Below are 14217 nucleotides of genomic sequence, written 5' to 3'. Positions count from 1 at the left end.
ATATGCAGTAATAACGTCAGAGAACCTAGTATTCAATGAAACTTCATTGCGGCATATAACTGACAGTTTAAACTTGACATCTGACTCAGTATAAACTTCAATTCACGATATCTGACTCGGTAGCAACATGAATATGGATTATTTCCGTGTCTTCAAGGTTTCCATGTCGCACTGCTCCTCATTGCGAGCGTTCACGCTTAACGCAAGTGAAAACCCGGATCATGCTGCTTCCTGGTTCTAATGTGGGAGAAAGTAATCTTGCATCGCCAATATGTAGATAACATCTCAGTACCTTCTATTACAAACATATTATTCTCATTGGGCAAACCTTTCATACGCCAATCTACAGAAAATTTAAGCCTTGCTGCCTTGGCACCTGGCAGACAGAACAAACACCGTAACAATGGGCAAAGTTCCAAATTACCAATAGGGTCTCTTTCTTCAAGAAAAGCTTTCATTCGCCAATCTACAAAAGAATCTGAGCCTTTGGCAGAAAACAGCACTGTAATTGCACTAACAAGTTCTGAAAGATTGGCGTATGTTGTGATGCCGCCTTTGCAGTCAACGCAAGAAACACAACTTTACAGCACTATCCAGTCACACAATTCAGTCATCGAACACCAACCCAGAGCATTATGCTCAGCTCACTTATGAGCATTATGCTTCACCTTGCGATGAGTATCCAGAGCAACAGAGGAGTAGAAAGTCCTGAATAAAAGAAAAAAGTCCGTTCATGTGTGAGAAAACATGACAGCATTTTGATGGAAGAAGCTTCGGATGGAAAATGTTGAGAAATTACTTGCTGCACGACTTGCAGGAATAGCCAGCGGATTGCTTAGAGCTGTCAATGATTGAAGGTGTCTTCTTCACCTGCTTTGGATAAGGGGTCGCAACATGGACATAGCCACTTCTCTTAGTACTGCCACTGCCTGCATCAGAGTTTATCAGGCAGTAAGGTTTCCGTGAGATGAAAAAACAACACAAGCTAAACAAGTTTACAATTAAAGGTATCATTTCTCACCAGTTTTGTTTCCCATAGAAGGCGTTGCGATCTTTGCCTTCTTTAGAGGTGTCTTCAAGGGTGTTTCTGCTGGCCTATTCTTGCCCATAATGTTCTGCATAAAAAAATAAATCAGGTTTCTGATATCTTACAAAATAAGGAGCATGTCAAAATAACAGTCAGCTTCAACAATCTCACACCTTTGGAGTATCTTCACCATCATCTTCATCTGAACTGTCACTATCATCCTCATCACTGGAATCCTGAGCATCAACAATGTAACACAAAAGAATAATATGTTCAGAGTACAAGTGATATATATACTGGTATAAATGTATCACATCACATGCCAACAAGAACAAAGCTAAGTTTTGGCCTGAACAAGGTACAAGCATCAGGTAATCGATAGCAGACCCAAAACAGTAGTAGTATAAAAAACACAGGAAAAATGTATGATCATATGTATATAAGAAATTTAGTCCATAATACATTATTTTCTAGGTTGACTATCTTCAGTAATACAACAAATTGACTTCCGCTTTGGCTATTCCCTGAATTCGTTTACTAGCTTCTCAATAAATAAAATATAAAAATGTGAGAAAAAAACTAAAACATCAAGGAAATAGTAGTTCAGTCATGATTCATCACTTATACAAACCTCATCATCACCAGATTCACCCTCTTCAGAATGAACAGAGTTTTCATCACTGTGATCATCATCAGTGCCACCAACATCACCTTTCTGTTTCTCAGGATCCTTTGTTTCTTCCAAGGTATTCTTTGGTTTACATAATTGAGTTGAAGCAGGGTTGTCCACACCACTTTTAGTTTGTTTGCTTCTATCATCTGAAGTAAACAATGTTAGCTAATTTTAGCAGATTCTGGCACAAAGACAAAGAGGATAATGGATAAATAGCACCATAAACTAAATATGTACATGTATGTCTTATGAAAGTTCAATCGGTCTAATATACTCAAGGGAAGCAAAGCAGCAGCCTTAACTCTTAATCAAAAACTGTAATGTAGAACAAAGGATATACCATCTGCATTGGGGTATAGTGGAATAGCTAATGGAACCTCCTCATCAGAGTCATCATCTGAAACATCAACCGCCATGCAACTTATGCAAAGTGATAAGGAAAAACATCAGTATGTCCAATACTAAATGAACAAGAGCATTACCATCATCAGTACTAGTGTCAGAATAAGATGTGGACAAAGATAGAGCAAGTAGTTAAGGAACAAAACATTGTTCTAGAGCTTCTTGCCAAACATTGAAGAATGTAAAATGAAAGGATATTTTGTCTCGCAGAATTTGTAACCAAGAGCAGAGATGTTGCTGTTTTTTGATGTGTGCCGTAACTCAAACTCCTTCTCAAAGACCAAACCAATCATACACTGAGGGTATTTGTCAACTGACAGTGTGCCAACCAGAATTTCATTGCCACCAACTTTCACAAAAACTCTCACATCCTCATTCCCCTTGTCATCCTGCAACGCAATCTAGAAACACAAACAACTAAAGTGTAAACAAACAGGATCCACCCCCCAAATAAGTGAAAAGGAGAACAGATATAACAAAACCTCATAAAGCATACCTGTGAAACATGACAATACACCTCTCCTGGGTTACACTTCACTGTCTCACCAGGTCTGACTAGAACTCCTGGAAATATTAATCTAGCTTTTAGACGCCATAAGTAAGATAAACTATGGGAGCACAAATTACAGAGAGATTTCTTCTCAGCGCACAGAAGCCATTGGCAGTGCCAAACTGCCAACTTCCAGTTACAACATCAATCATATCACCAAAGGATACAAGATCGTGATAAGAATGTAACCGAAGGTTCCAATTACAGGCATCAAAGATCGTAATGTACCATGGCATTGTAGCATCATCATTTATCAAACTTGATCAAAAAGTTCTCACTTCTCACAGTTCCTGAAAACCTTATAAACTAGACTTATACACTTATTTCCTTCAACTTTGTCACCTAACCAATAAATCTATGAAACTACATGACACAGTCGGACAATCCAGGAATTTTACTGAAGGAGCAATACGTGTTCAAGAGCTACTGTCTAGTAGCAGCAAATAGGTTGTAGCCTAAACTGAACCAGACTCACCCAATCAGTCAACAACCAAAACAAACAAGGCAAACGAAAAATCGTACAACAGCCACCTAAGAACCCTAGGGGTTGGACTGGCTGATTATACATCCATCTCACTGTTTCTAAATTGGATCCACCATCTCCTATTACCAGCACAAAAATAACAAACAACGAGATAGGAGCAAGGCGATGCACCCTAATAACCACTTGAGCAGGCACGACGGGAGCTATAGAACAAAAACGGAGGGAAAATCGCAGGATACGGTACGCACCCCAGTGCTTACAACTTGCAAAATCCATGGCTTGGGGAGGAGGAACGACACGCCCCGGAACCCCCAGCGGCTTCTCTCCGCCGCGCTGCTTCGGGAGGGGGAGAGGGTTTTGGGGAGCGGCCGCTTGGAGCCTTGAGTTGGAGGGGAGCGGGGGTAAGAATGGGAAGAGAAAGAGAGACGAGTGAGAAGGAGAGCGCTGGCCGCTGTGACTGGGTGTCTGGGACTGCGAATTCTGTTCCAGCCCATTGGGCTCGTATCGTTTTTTCCGTAATGGGCTTGATACGTGGGCACTTTCCGACCTGCGACCCATAACGTCCCATCCCTACTTGTGTGCAAAAATTCGGTTTTTTCCGTATTGTTTTGCTATTTTTTTTGTTGAAACGAAATATTGTTTCTTATCTAGCGTTACTGGTAGAGAGAATAAAATAAGATAGTTTTTCATTAGCTAGCGATGGGAAATAACCAGAGAATCGACCTTATAACTAATCATGGACTAATTAGATTTAATAGATTCATCTCGCGAATTAGCCACGGTTTATACAATTAGTTTTATAATTAATTCACATTTAGTTAGTCCTTCTAATTGATATCCAAACATCCGATATGACTCGAATTAAAAATTAGTCCATAGATCCAAACATCCTAAGATACCCAAGCGCCAAGCCACGCTTCTGCAGAAAATACTTCAGCTCACCTGCGCCTTGTGAGGACTACGCTTCTGCTTCTTCACCTTGCAATGAGTTTTCAGAGCGATGTAGGAGTAGAAAGTCCTGGATATGAAGAAAATCTCATGTGTCAAGGTATATATCGCAACACTTGCGTGAAAAGGATATATGGCAAACTTTAGATGGAGGCTGGTTCTAATAAAAGGGCCAAATAATTACCTGCTGCACGACTCGCAGGCATAATTACCAGCAGGTTGCTTAGGCCTGTCACCGGTTGAAGGTGTCTTCTTTTTGAGCAATGAAGGTCTGTTCTTCACGTGCTTGGATGGATAAGGGGTGGCCACATGGACATAGCCACTCCTCATACCGGTACCACTGCCTGAATTAAAGTTCATCAAGAAGTGAAAATTTGGTTGCATGGAACAGAACGGCAAAGCAATCAAGCTAACAATCAAAAGTAACACCTCTCACCGGTGTTGTTGCTCTTAGATGGTGTAGTCATCTTGGCCTTCTTCCCTGGAGGTGACTTCAAGGGTGTTTCTGCTGGTCTATTATTGTCCTTAGCATGCTGCATATGTCGAAAATGGTTAAAGATACAGTTTCAGGATATCATCACAAAAATAAAGAGCAATCACAAAATTGAAGCTCATCTTGAACAGTCTCACACCTTTGGGAAGTTTTTGTCATCATCTTCATCTGAAATCTCATCATCATCCTCATCACTGGAATCCTAAAAAATCAATCGTATCACGCAAAAGAATTATTTGATCAAAATACATGAAACAACCAAATGTTGGTAGAAATGTAATGCATTGCGCATGGGGTGGACTTAGAGCTTATGAAACTCATTACTGCCCTTTACACCTACGAGAACAGTGCCAATTTTAACCCTTAATATGGTACGATGTACAAGTTCCTAGATCAACTGTTAGGCCTACACTTCAGTAATTGGATAACAGGTCCACAAACAGTAGTAGTTTAAAAAATACAGGGAAAACGATAATCATACACATAAGAAATTTAGTCCAAATACATTACAGCTCCATGTTAGTCCATCTTTCAGTAATACAGGAAAGTGAATGGCACCTGGTTTTTCACTGAATTTGTTTACAATAAATATTCTAGAAAGACGAGATTAAGAACTTAAATATTCAGAATTTAGTAGCTCCATCACGGTTCAACACTTATACAAACCTCATTATCATTAGATTCACCCTCTTCTGAATCAACATAATCTTCATCACTTTCATCATCATCAGAGGCACCGACATTCTTTTGCAGTTTCTCAGGATCCTTTTTCTCCTCCAAGGTAGAGGACTGAGTAGCAACAGGGTTTAGTGCAGCAAGCTTTTCTGAACCACTTTCAGTATCTTTGCTCTTATCATCTGAATGCAAACAATGTTAAACAGGTGTGTGATTCGAGAATCCACTTGGAAGCTCAAATAAGCTTTAGTAGTTTCATGAACAAAGGCAAGGAGAATAACCGCATCATAAACCAAATATAAATTGTGAAGTTGAAAGTCAGATATTCTCTAAAGAAACAAATCATTCTTGACTCTGAAACAACAATTGTTATGTACAAGTACAGCAAAGGATATACCATCTGCAATGGGGTATAGTGGAATAGCCACTGGAACCTCATCAGATTCATTACATAGTATACCAAGTGGACAGAAAAATATCAGAGATAGTCTATAATAACAGCAGCAGCATTTACGTACCTTCTTCAGTGGAAGAGCCAGATGTGGATAAAGACAGGACAAGCAGTTAAGGAACAAATATTAATACTTTGTTTCTTTTGGTAAAGATGCAATAAAGGAAAAAAAGGAAATGATATTTTCTCCCGAGCTTGCTGTATTTGAATCCAATAATGGAGATGTTTCTTGTTTCTGAGGTGTGTAGTAGCTCAAACTCCTCGAAATTCAAATCAGTTATATAGTGAGGGTATTTGTCATCTGAAAGGGTGCCAAGCAGAATTTCTTTGTCATCAACTTTCACAAAGATTCTCACATCTCCGTTCCCCTTGCCAGCATGTAGTGCTATCTGTTGTTTATGAAAATGTCAAGAGGTGAACAGTAAACAAACAGGATCCACCCTCAAGAAAATAAAAAGCAAATGCAATTGTTGCTAAATCTTGTAAATAGACTGACCTGTGAAACACGAAAACAGAACTCTCCTGGGTTACACTTCACTGTCTCCCCAGGTCTGACTACTACTCCTGGAAATATTGGTAACATTACCACAAGTTTTAGTATCAATTAATCAAATAAGATATATGGGGGCACAATTTACAAGGAAAGCAGTAAGAAGATTTCTCCATGCATGGCAGTGCAAATATACAATTACAACATTAAACGTTCACTCTTTAAGTGAACCAAAGTTACGATACATAAAAGGTAAAAACTACAAATATTAAATTAATTCCGATTGACATTTTGACATATACACAAGCACAGTGGTGTTGTGCTGTTGTCATCATCATTCGTGCAAACCTGCAAGCTAGACTTTTCACCAGCAATCTAGTAAGACACCAGAGCACTTGGGTTGCCATTTCCAACCAGTACAACAACTGAATAAACCAATTATCCAATCGAAAATTCATGAAACTATTATTCCATCACACAAAATCCATTAAATTAACCGAACAGAGCAATAATGACGCAATAACCACTCAAATTCGACTGCTCAAGCTGACAAGTTGCAGTTTAAACAAAATCAGACTCGCCCACGAGTTAACCAAAGTGGTTACGAAATCCTCACTTGAGCTAGACATAACAAACAAAAAAAATTCGGATGATGATCAGCAGGGTGCCCTGCTTCAAAAACCTTAGCGAGTTGGGATCGGATTGCTTCAGCAAGTCAATTTATGCTTCTACATTGCATCCGCAATTGCTGACTAAAGATACAAACTAACAACAATTAGTCGGATGCACCCTAATGAGCAAGCACGATCGCGAGCATCATTAGAAAGGCTGGATGGAGCAAAAGAACAAAAGAGAGAACCCATGGTACGCACCCCACTGCTGCAATTTGAACCCCATGGCTTGCGAGGAGGGGCAAGGCCGCCGAATTTCCCAACTGGGTCTCTGCCGCCGCGCTGCTTCTGGAAGAGGGTTTTGTGGGGTCGCGGTGATTGCGAGGAGTGTGGGAAGAAAAAGGGAGGGGGCGAGGAAGACGAGACAGACGTGTGTGGACCGTGGGCCATTAGTCTAGTGGGCTCGCAACGTAGGTTGGCCTCGTACACACAAAAAATTACAATTACACTATGGCAGGCCGCGTGGGCAGTTTACGGCCCATATAAGCTTCCTCTCAGACACAACGATCCAAATAATGAAATGACGCTTTTCTTTTCTTTTTCTGATGAACGCGTAAAAACTAAACCATTGCATCCAAATTCCCAAGCCAAAGAACACAGCCTTAACTAGCAAGCAAGATTGTGAAGAAACGGCATCAAAACATCATAAAGCAACACGATTTCCATGGAACATGGATCATGGCGATTCCATGAGAGTGACCATGGCCGTCGACAGAAAGCGCTTTTGGAGGAGATGTTTGCAGCCAATTTATGGTTGCAAGTAGAGTGCTCAGATGGAGCAAGGTTTTCTGCGGTGGCAAGGAAGCCCTCCTGCCAAGCCAACGGAAATTCCTGGCTACTGGTGATACTGCTAGTATAACAAGTTAACAACTAAGCAGCAGAGGCTTGGCTCAGTTGCTTGCCCCGGTTACAAATCAAATGATTCCTTGCTTGCCCACCTTTCCCTCCAAAATTCTCAGTCCTACCCCCCACGCACCCCCCCCCCCCCCCCCCCCCCCGGTCTTCTTCTTCTAAGTGCCAAGTGCTAGCACAACCCCACTCATCAATCTCCACTTAGTTCCTTGCTTCGCTCCAGTCACATACCACTTGCTGCATTGCTTGATCGGCTAGTTTTCCTTGTCCCTTGCCCTTTGACATGAGCAAACAGCCGGTGTCGCCGGAGGGAGGCGGCGTGCCGCCGAGCCATGCTCGCGGTGGCGCCGATGCGGCGCCGTCTCCGCCTGGGACCGGCCGCGCCCGCAAGGCGAGCGTGCAGGGCGAGCGGCAGGCCGCGGCGGGGTCGCTGCGCGACGGTGCAGGGACCAGTTCGGCCATGGCAGCCCACGGTGGGGACGGGCGCCATGTGACTTTCCTTGGAGGCCAGCCACAGCAGGTGGCGCAATATCCGCGCGAGGGGCGCAACGGGGCTGCCCCTCCGTCGACGGCGCCAGCACGCCCCAGGCCGTCCTACGTGCCGCCGTCGCAGAAGCGGCGGGAGCAGCCGCCGGCCGACCTTGGACGGCCGTACCCGCAGGGAGGCATCCCTGCAGAACGGCAGCCGGCGATGCCGCCGCCGGCCGACCTTGGACGGCCGTACCCGCAGGGAGGCATCCCTGCAGAACGGCAGCCGGCGATGCCGCCGCCGCCACGGGGAGGAGCACCGCCACCCAGGGCCGGGAGCGGCCTCGCCATTCCGGAAGGAGCCGCACCGCCACCTGTGGGAGCTGCGCCGGCGCCGCGCCGGAAAGCAGGTTTCGGATTCGCGGCTCCAGAACTGCCGGATTCGTCGGATGCGCGCCGCCATCGTCGTCCACACAAGCACGCGCCTGGAGACGACGAAGCTGCCCCGCCAGGTAGCCTCACCACACCGGGAGGAGATGTATCGCCACCGCCACTTGGAGGAGCCGCACCGCCGCGCCGGAAACGTATCGGAATCCTCGCGCCTGCTTGGGCTTCAGCCCTGACGGGGCCGTCGGACGCGCGCCGTCCTCGTCCACGTCAGCACCCACCTGGACATGGAGACGAAGCAGCGCCGCCAAACGGGGGCAGCCCCACCGCACCGGAAGGACCACGGCTCCCCACCGCAAAGACCATCGAGCGCGTCAGCACTTTCGAAAAAGACGACCCCACGGAGGCTGCGCCGGCGCCGGGAAGGAGGCCGCCGGCCGCGGCGGCGCATGCGCATGACGACGCGCGTCCCCAACAGCCGGCGCCGGCGCCGACGCGGTATCAGCCATCGCACGGCTACGGCGGCAAGAAGTGGCAGCAGGCGGGGCACCCGTCACCGATGTTCCCCACGGAGAGGAGGAGGAAGAAGGAGAACTCGAGCAAGCCGCTGGCGTTCCTCTTCACCCTGTGCTGCATCCTCTTCTGGCTCCTGGTGGTCTGCATCGGCCTCGCCATCCTGGTGATCTACCTCATCTACCACCCGAAGCCGCCTCGGGTGCACGTGAGCACGGCTACCCTGAACGCCGGGTACATCGACGAACTTCCGCCGCCGCACCTCGGCGTGGCGCTCAACTCCGACCTCTACGTGCTCGCGGCCATCTACAACCCCAACACCAAGATCGACGTGGTCCTGCACTACATGCAGTTCGACCTCTACTTCCAGGGCCACCTCATCGGGACGCAGGCTGTGTGGCCGCCGCTGTACGAGAGGCCCGGCGACTCCGAGCTCCGGAGCGTGCACCTGGTGGTGAGCGAGGTGGTGATGCGGCCGGAGGACGCCGACGTGTGGAGGAACACCACGGCCAGCGGCGGCCTCGTGCAGATGCAGCTCGAGGGCAGGTGGTGGGTCCAGCTCAACTTCGGGCGGTGGCTCCCGTTCAGGTACATGGTGAAGCCGAGCTGCACGCTCTGGCTCGATCCGCCGCCGGCGGGCGCGCTGCGCAGGGCTCGGTGTCACCAATGATTTCTCCGGCCGCTTCAATGGAATCTCTAGGGGTGCATGTGCATCATCTGATTGGTCGCTTCGCGCATGGTTGTTTCAGTTCAGAGTTAGAAGAACAAACTCGTGTATTTTGGCTTTTAGTTATTTTTTGGCTGAAAAACATTTGGGGTTCTTACATCTTACATTTGTTTTTTGTAAATCGAATGGAATCAGGGATCGAGTCAGTGATAATTATGTCTAGAAATTGGATCAGGCAACATGTTGGACCTATAAACAAGTGAATCCACACTGATCGTATATTGTCAGTTTGAATTTGTCCATGCCTACAATGCAGAGAAGATGCTTTGTGAAGTGAAACGCACCAGAGAGAGATGCTCCCCCATTGCTTCTCGGTTTGCCAAACGGAGATATACCTCCCTTGTAACTCCAGACATGCACAAGGTCCAGTGCAACCTTGCACTCTTGAGCTTTGACCACCGACCGCCCTACTCCATGCCAGGTTGCCAACCATGTCGTAAGTCGTAACACCCTCTACGGCAGGGCCCAAGCAACCGCTGGTCTCGCGGCCGCCAGCAACCGCTGGTCTCCGGCAGGTCGGCCGCGCACGGTGCCAGGGCTCCGGGGTCCTCAGGCGTACTTCTGTCGACACCTGCATCTCAGTTCCGGCAGTCAGAAATTGAACATGTAACAACTATGGCATGGCAGGAGTAATGTAAAACACTAGGCTACGAGCGCTGCAGCTATTCAGGATTGTAGGAAGGAAATTTTGCTTCCCAAACACTGATTGGTGAGAACAAATACAACGTCAACATAGTGGATATGATCACCTACAGAAACCAATGACATACCAGTAATGCCTGGACTAACAATATGAATCACAAAAGAAGCTACATGTGCCTTAAGAGACAATGACACTGAAGGACATGAACATCTATACAAGTTTCTACATTGTTGAAATCCGTAGGAGTGGAACTGCATTGCCATGGTGGTCAATAAAGATAAAGATAACCACTGCTAAGTGGAGATTGGGGAATAGGATCGACAGGTAGCTGGTTGCTGACAACCTTTGCATGTTAATTTTCAATCAACATTAGTTCCTCTGAATCCTCAATTAGAAAGTAGAAAGAAGAGATTATCTTAGACAGTCAGATCCAAATGGATGCATTGCATTGCCTCATGCAAAGGTTGTGAAGATTGTCTTCCCATGTTCAGCACAGTCCCCGAAAAATTATTTTCTTCATCATTTTTCAAACATTTGCAAATCCCTCATCCTAGGCATTATGATCAATTGGCGGCTGGAAGACAAGTTACTTCCAAAGCAGTCACAATACAATTATTCATATATCTGTTTCTTTGGAAATAGTCACCAGAGCCATCTCCATTTCTGCAGTCTCCAAATATGACAACACTCCAACTCACACATTGGCAGAGTTAAAATATCCAGGGGCTGCACATATGAAAGGTAATATGAAGATAGCATCATAATGAGGTTACTGAACTTCCATATTACTACGATCTTCTTTCCATGTACAGTGAACTGCCTCCGAATATCATTAACTCCCAAATTCGTGGAGATCAGGCTGGCATGATGTTTGGGGACACTGGGCATAAGAAAGATAATAGTAAGGTAGCTCATTAAGATGGTAATATTCAGGCCTAGTGTCCTACCTTTGCACTATCTAATTTAAGCCAACAGAACTCGGAACAAAAGCAATGTCAGTGTTAATGTAGCGCTCCAGCAGACATGTACCTATCTACAAAAAATTGAAATCCCCGATAGAAGGCATTTTCTATCCATACAGTGATACAGACCTTATCAACAATTGTTTTGGCAAGATGTCAGAAAAATGCTACCCCAAATCAAATAGATGGGCCTGGTGTCCGAACAAGGGGGCCTTCAAAATTCAAATCTGGCAAGTGAAGAATGCATCATAAACTAGTCTCTGAAGTACCACATTGGAAGCTCAAAAATTTCAATATGACACCTTTTCATAGCATAGAAGGGCTTGAAACTCTAACGGTTGTTAAAAAAACTAGCATATATATTGCCGAAGATAGACAAATCAGACAACATGCAGAATTTACAGAGTCAACAAAAAAGAAGTTTGTACAGGCTATGCAATGAAATCAATAATTTGCAATTGAAGAACAGAATCAGAAAAATACCTCATATCAAACTTCCCATTCTGTATCCTTGCAGTTATGCGCACCACTGGCCCATCAAGCATCTCCACCTAGTCTCAGGCTCTCAGCCAGAGACATACTTTCAGTCTGGTGCTTTCACAACCCCTGAGAAATTCTCTTGTATCCGCAAAGATCTTCCCTAAAGTAAGCCATCAAGAAGCCTATTGTAAGAGGCAATATTTGGTACAAATCCTGAATCAAGCATTTCATCCAACACAGCTTCCCCTTCCTTTCTTCTCCCCTGCCTTCCAAATCCCTGCACCAGCATACGATAGGTTTCACCATCAGCCACAAAACCCTGCTCCTTAGCGAGCACTCTAAGCTGGTTTGCATCAGCTGCCCTCCCAGCTTCACAAAGCGCCTCAAAGACGCAGTTACAAGTAATTGTATCTGGAACAATCCCCTGATCAATCATTCTCCACATCAACTGGCAAACCTTATCCAGCTTCCCCGCCTTCATCAGGCACTCCAAAACCGTAACACCAGCAGGCACGCTGAGACAGCATTTCATATTCCTCTCCAATACCATGTCCACCACTTCCACTGCTTTATCTATCTTCCCCACACGGCACAGAGCCTCAACTAGTTCAAAGCAATCAAACCTTTCTGGCACCACTCCATCCCCCCAAAACTCAACAAACACCTCAGCCGCCTTTAGTGCCTCACCACCACGGCACAAGCCGCTGATCAAAATCTCCATGGACACAACCGACAGCCCGACCCCAAGCTCAAGCATCTCACGTGCGACCTTGATTCCTTCCTTGTACCTGCCTTCTCTGATGAACCCGCGCATAAGTGTGTTGAAACTAACGCCAGTCGGTGCACAGCTCCGCCGCTGCATCTCGCCAAACCACCGCATGGCGGTGTTGACGCCTTCCGCGCGGCAGGAGCTGTTGATGAGTATATTGAACGTGTAGGCATCCGGGGCGACGCGGTAGACGGAGGTCATCTCGCCGTAGAAGCGGATCACATCGACGTGGCGGCGGAGGCGGGAGAGGGCGTGGAGGATGATATTGTAGAACTCGGCGGGGAGTGGGGAGTCAGCGGCGCGGCGGAGGGATGCGAGGGCTTCGGACGCGGCGGGGATGTCACCGGAGGCGGCGAAGGCGACGATGGCCTTGCGGAAGGTGGGGAGGAGCTCGGGGCATGCGAAGATGGAGTCGTCGGCGCAGGGGCAGGGGCGGGCGAGAACGAGATCGAGGAGGCGCCGGAGCGAGGGTAGGCGGCGCGAGGCCGCGAGGCGGGCGGCGAGGAGCGATGTCAAGCCGTGGTCGGGGCGGAATGCGGGCGACGCGTCCGCGGCGGCCAGGAGGATGTGGAGGTCGAGCGCCGCGAGTTGCGGGTGGTGGCGCGCTCGGCGGAGGAGACGGAGGAGCGAGGCCGGGGAGGAGGCGTGCGCGGAGGGGAGCGCCGGGAGCGGGCTCGGCGGCGAAAGGTGGGAGACGGCGAGCGGGAGGACGGGCAGGGAGGGGTCGAGCGGAATGGATGCCGAGATGGTGGGGGATTCAGTGAGTTCCGCTGCTTCGATCTCCGGGGAGATGAGGCGCTGATGCCTGGAGATCAGCGAGGGCAGCTTCCGCGCGAGGCGGCGGGAGGCAGCCATCGCCGGAACCGAAAGGGAAAAAGGTCAGCCGTCACGACCATAGGTGAAGAAGAAGGGAGCGAGATTCAGTGACTTTCCTCTGTAAAGTCACGGCGTGCCTTTCCCCTCCATATCCAGCGTCTATGTCCGATCCAATGGCTCCTAGAAAGGCTGGAGCTAGTCTGCTCCTCCTCTTCTTCCCCACATGCTGCTGAGCACTCCGGAGTCCGGTGTCCCCCACTGCGCCAACTCCATGCTTCTCTCTTTATCTTCTTTCTCGTGTTTGCTCGTGTTCCTGCCTCCGGTTCTGTCGGATGCGGCGTCATCGCGACCGCTTGATCTGCTGCCCCAATCCCGGCTCGTGCTCGCCTCATTGAATCGCAGCACTCGCGCCGACTCCGACCCAGCCACCCAAGGGATGGATTGGGAGGTGTGGTGGAGCTTAATCGCTGCCCAATTGGAATGGATTCAGTCCACGGCCGGAGATTAGATCGGTGGGTGGATTTTAGCGGAAGAGCAGAGAGAGATGAGGAGGAATTGGAGGAGCAAACATCTACACTTTGCGTATACAAAGCTGGCGCGGGAGCTTCTACATCCACCTCGTCGCAGTTCGTCGCGGCCGCGCGGGAGGACAACGTGGAGCTGCTGGACGAGACCCTCCAGCTCGTGGCGGCGCGAGAGGCTGAGAGCAACTAGGAGCCCACGACGACGCGTCACG

General features: G+C 47.6%; 3 protein-coding genes across 6 annotated transcripts; 1 reads left to right on the top strand and 2 right to left on the bottom strand.

The window, feature by feature from the left end:
* Positions 1 to 253: 253 nt before the first annotated feature.
* LOC101777617 lies at positions 254 to 7178 on the bottom strand. Its single transcript, XM_022826746.1, has 19 exons — positions 7066 to 7178; positions 6200 to 6267; positions 5826 to 6092; positions 5592 to 5652; positions 5244 to 5434; positions 4717 to 4779; positions 4521 to 4617; positions 4269 to 4428; positions 4079 to 4154; positions 3385 to 3706; positions 2599 to 2666; positions 2301 to 2503; positions 2183 to 2211; positions 2041 to 2097; positions 1659 to 1846; positions 1201 to 1263; positions 1022 to 1115; positions 800 to 929; positions 254 to 708 (listed from the first exon to the last, which is right to left on the bottom strand). Exons 1-19 carry the CDS (start codon positions 7088 to 7090, stop codon positions 645 to 647), a joined length of 2226 nt encoding a protein of 741 aa, XP_022682481.1. The 5' UTR covers positions 7091 to 7178; the 3' UTR covers positions 254 to 644.
* A 401-nt stretch (positions 7179 to 7579) lies between these two features.
* On the top strand, positions 7580 to 9977 carry LOC101777203 (basic proline-rich protein). The gene has a single exon (XM_004972243.3). The coding sequence runs from the start codon at positions 8000 to 8002 to the stop codon at positions 9752 to 9754; it is 1755 nt and encodes a 584-aa protein (XP_004972300.3). The 5' UTR covers positions 7580 to 7999; the 3' UTR covers positions 9755 to 9977.
* A 26-nt stretch (positions 9978 to 10003) lies between these two features.
* Positions 10004 to 14185, bottom strand: LOC101765844 (pentatricopeptide repeat-containing protein At2g36240). 4 transcript variants are annotated; one of them, XM_022826344.1, is made up of 3 exons: positions 11900 to 14185; positions 11546 to 11643; positions 10004 to 10382 (listed from the first exon to the last, which is right to left on the bottom strand). In XM_022826344.1, exon 1 carries the CDS (start codon positions 13518 to 13520, stop codon positions 12057 to 12059), a length of 1464 nt encoding a protein of 487 aa, XP_022682079.1. In that variant the 5' UTR covers positions 13521 to 14185; the 3' UTR covers positions 10004 to 10382; positions 11546 to 11643; positions 11900 to 12056. The 4 variants fall into 4 exon arrangements, with proteins under 4 accessions (XP_022682079.1, XP_004970993.1, XP_022682080.1 ...); XM_022826345.1 differs by lacking the exon at positions 10004 to 10382 and adding an exon at positions 11190 to 11334; XM_004970936.4 differs by lacking the exon at positions 11546 to 11643 and having other exon boundaries at positions 11900 to 14182.
* Between the last annotated feature and the right edge of the window lie 32 nt (positions 14186 to 14217).

Source organism: Setaria italica, chromosome V (genome assembly GCF_000263155.2).
Source record: "Setaria italica strain Yugu1 chromosome V, Setaria_italica_v2.0, whole genome shotgun sequence".
Lineage (NCBI taxonomy): Eukaryota > Viridiplantae > Streptophyta > Magnoliopsida > Poales > Poaceae > Setaria > Setaria italica.
This window is presented reverse-complemented; position numbering and strand designations above follow the sequence as displayed.

What these genes read in the sequence shown, in the direction of transcription:
- LOC101777203 (XM_004972243.3), top strand. Translation starts at nt 8,000, where the DNA reads ATGAGCAAACAGCCGGTGTCGCCGGAGGGAGGCGGCGTGCCGCCGAGC.
- LOC101765844 (XM_022826344.1), bottom strand. Translation starts at nt 13,520, where the DNA reads ATGGCTGCCTCCCGCCGCCTCGCGCGGAAGCTGCCCTCGCTGATCTCC.
- LOC101777617 (XM_022826746.1), bottom strand. Translation starts at nt 7,090, where the DNA reads ATGGGGTTCAAATTGCAGCAGTGGG. An exon ending in GTAGTCCTCACAAGGCGCAG is followed by an intron (nt 3,707 to 4,078) that starts GTGAGCTGAAGT and finishes GCACACAAGTAG; the next exon opens with GGATGGGACGTTATGGGTCG. An exon ending in GTGAATCTGGTGATGATGAG is followed by an intron (nt 1,264 to 1,658) that starts GTTTGTATAAGT and finishes GTTGATGCTCAG; the next exon opens with GATTCCAGTGATGAGGATGA.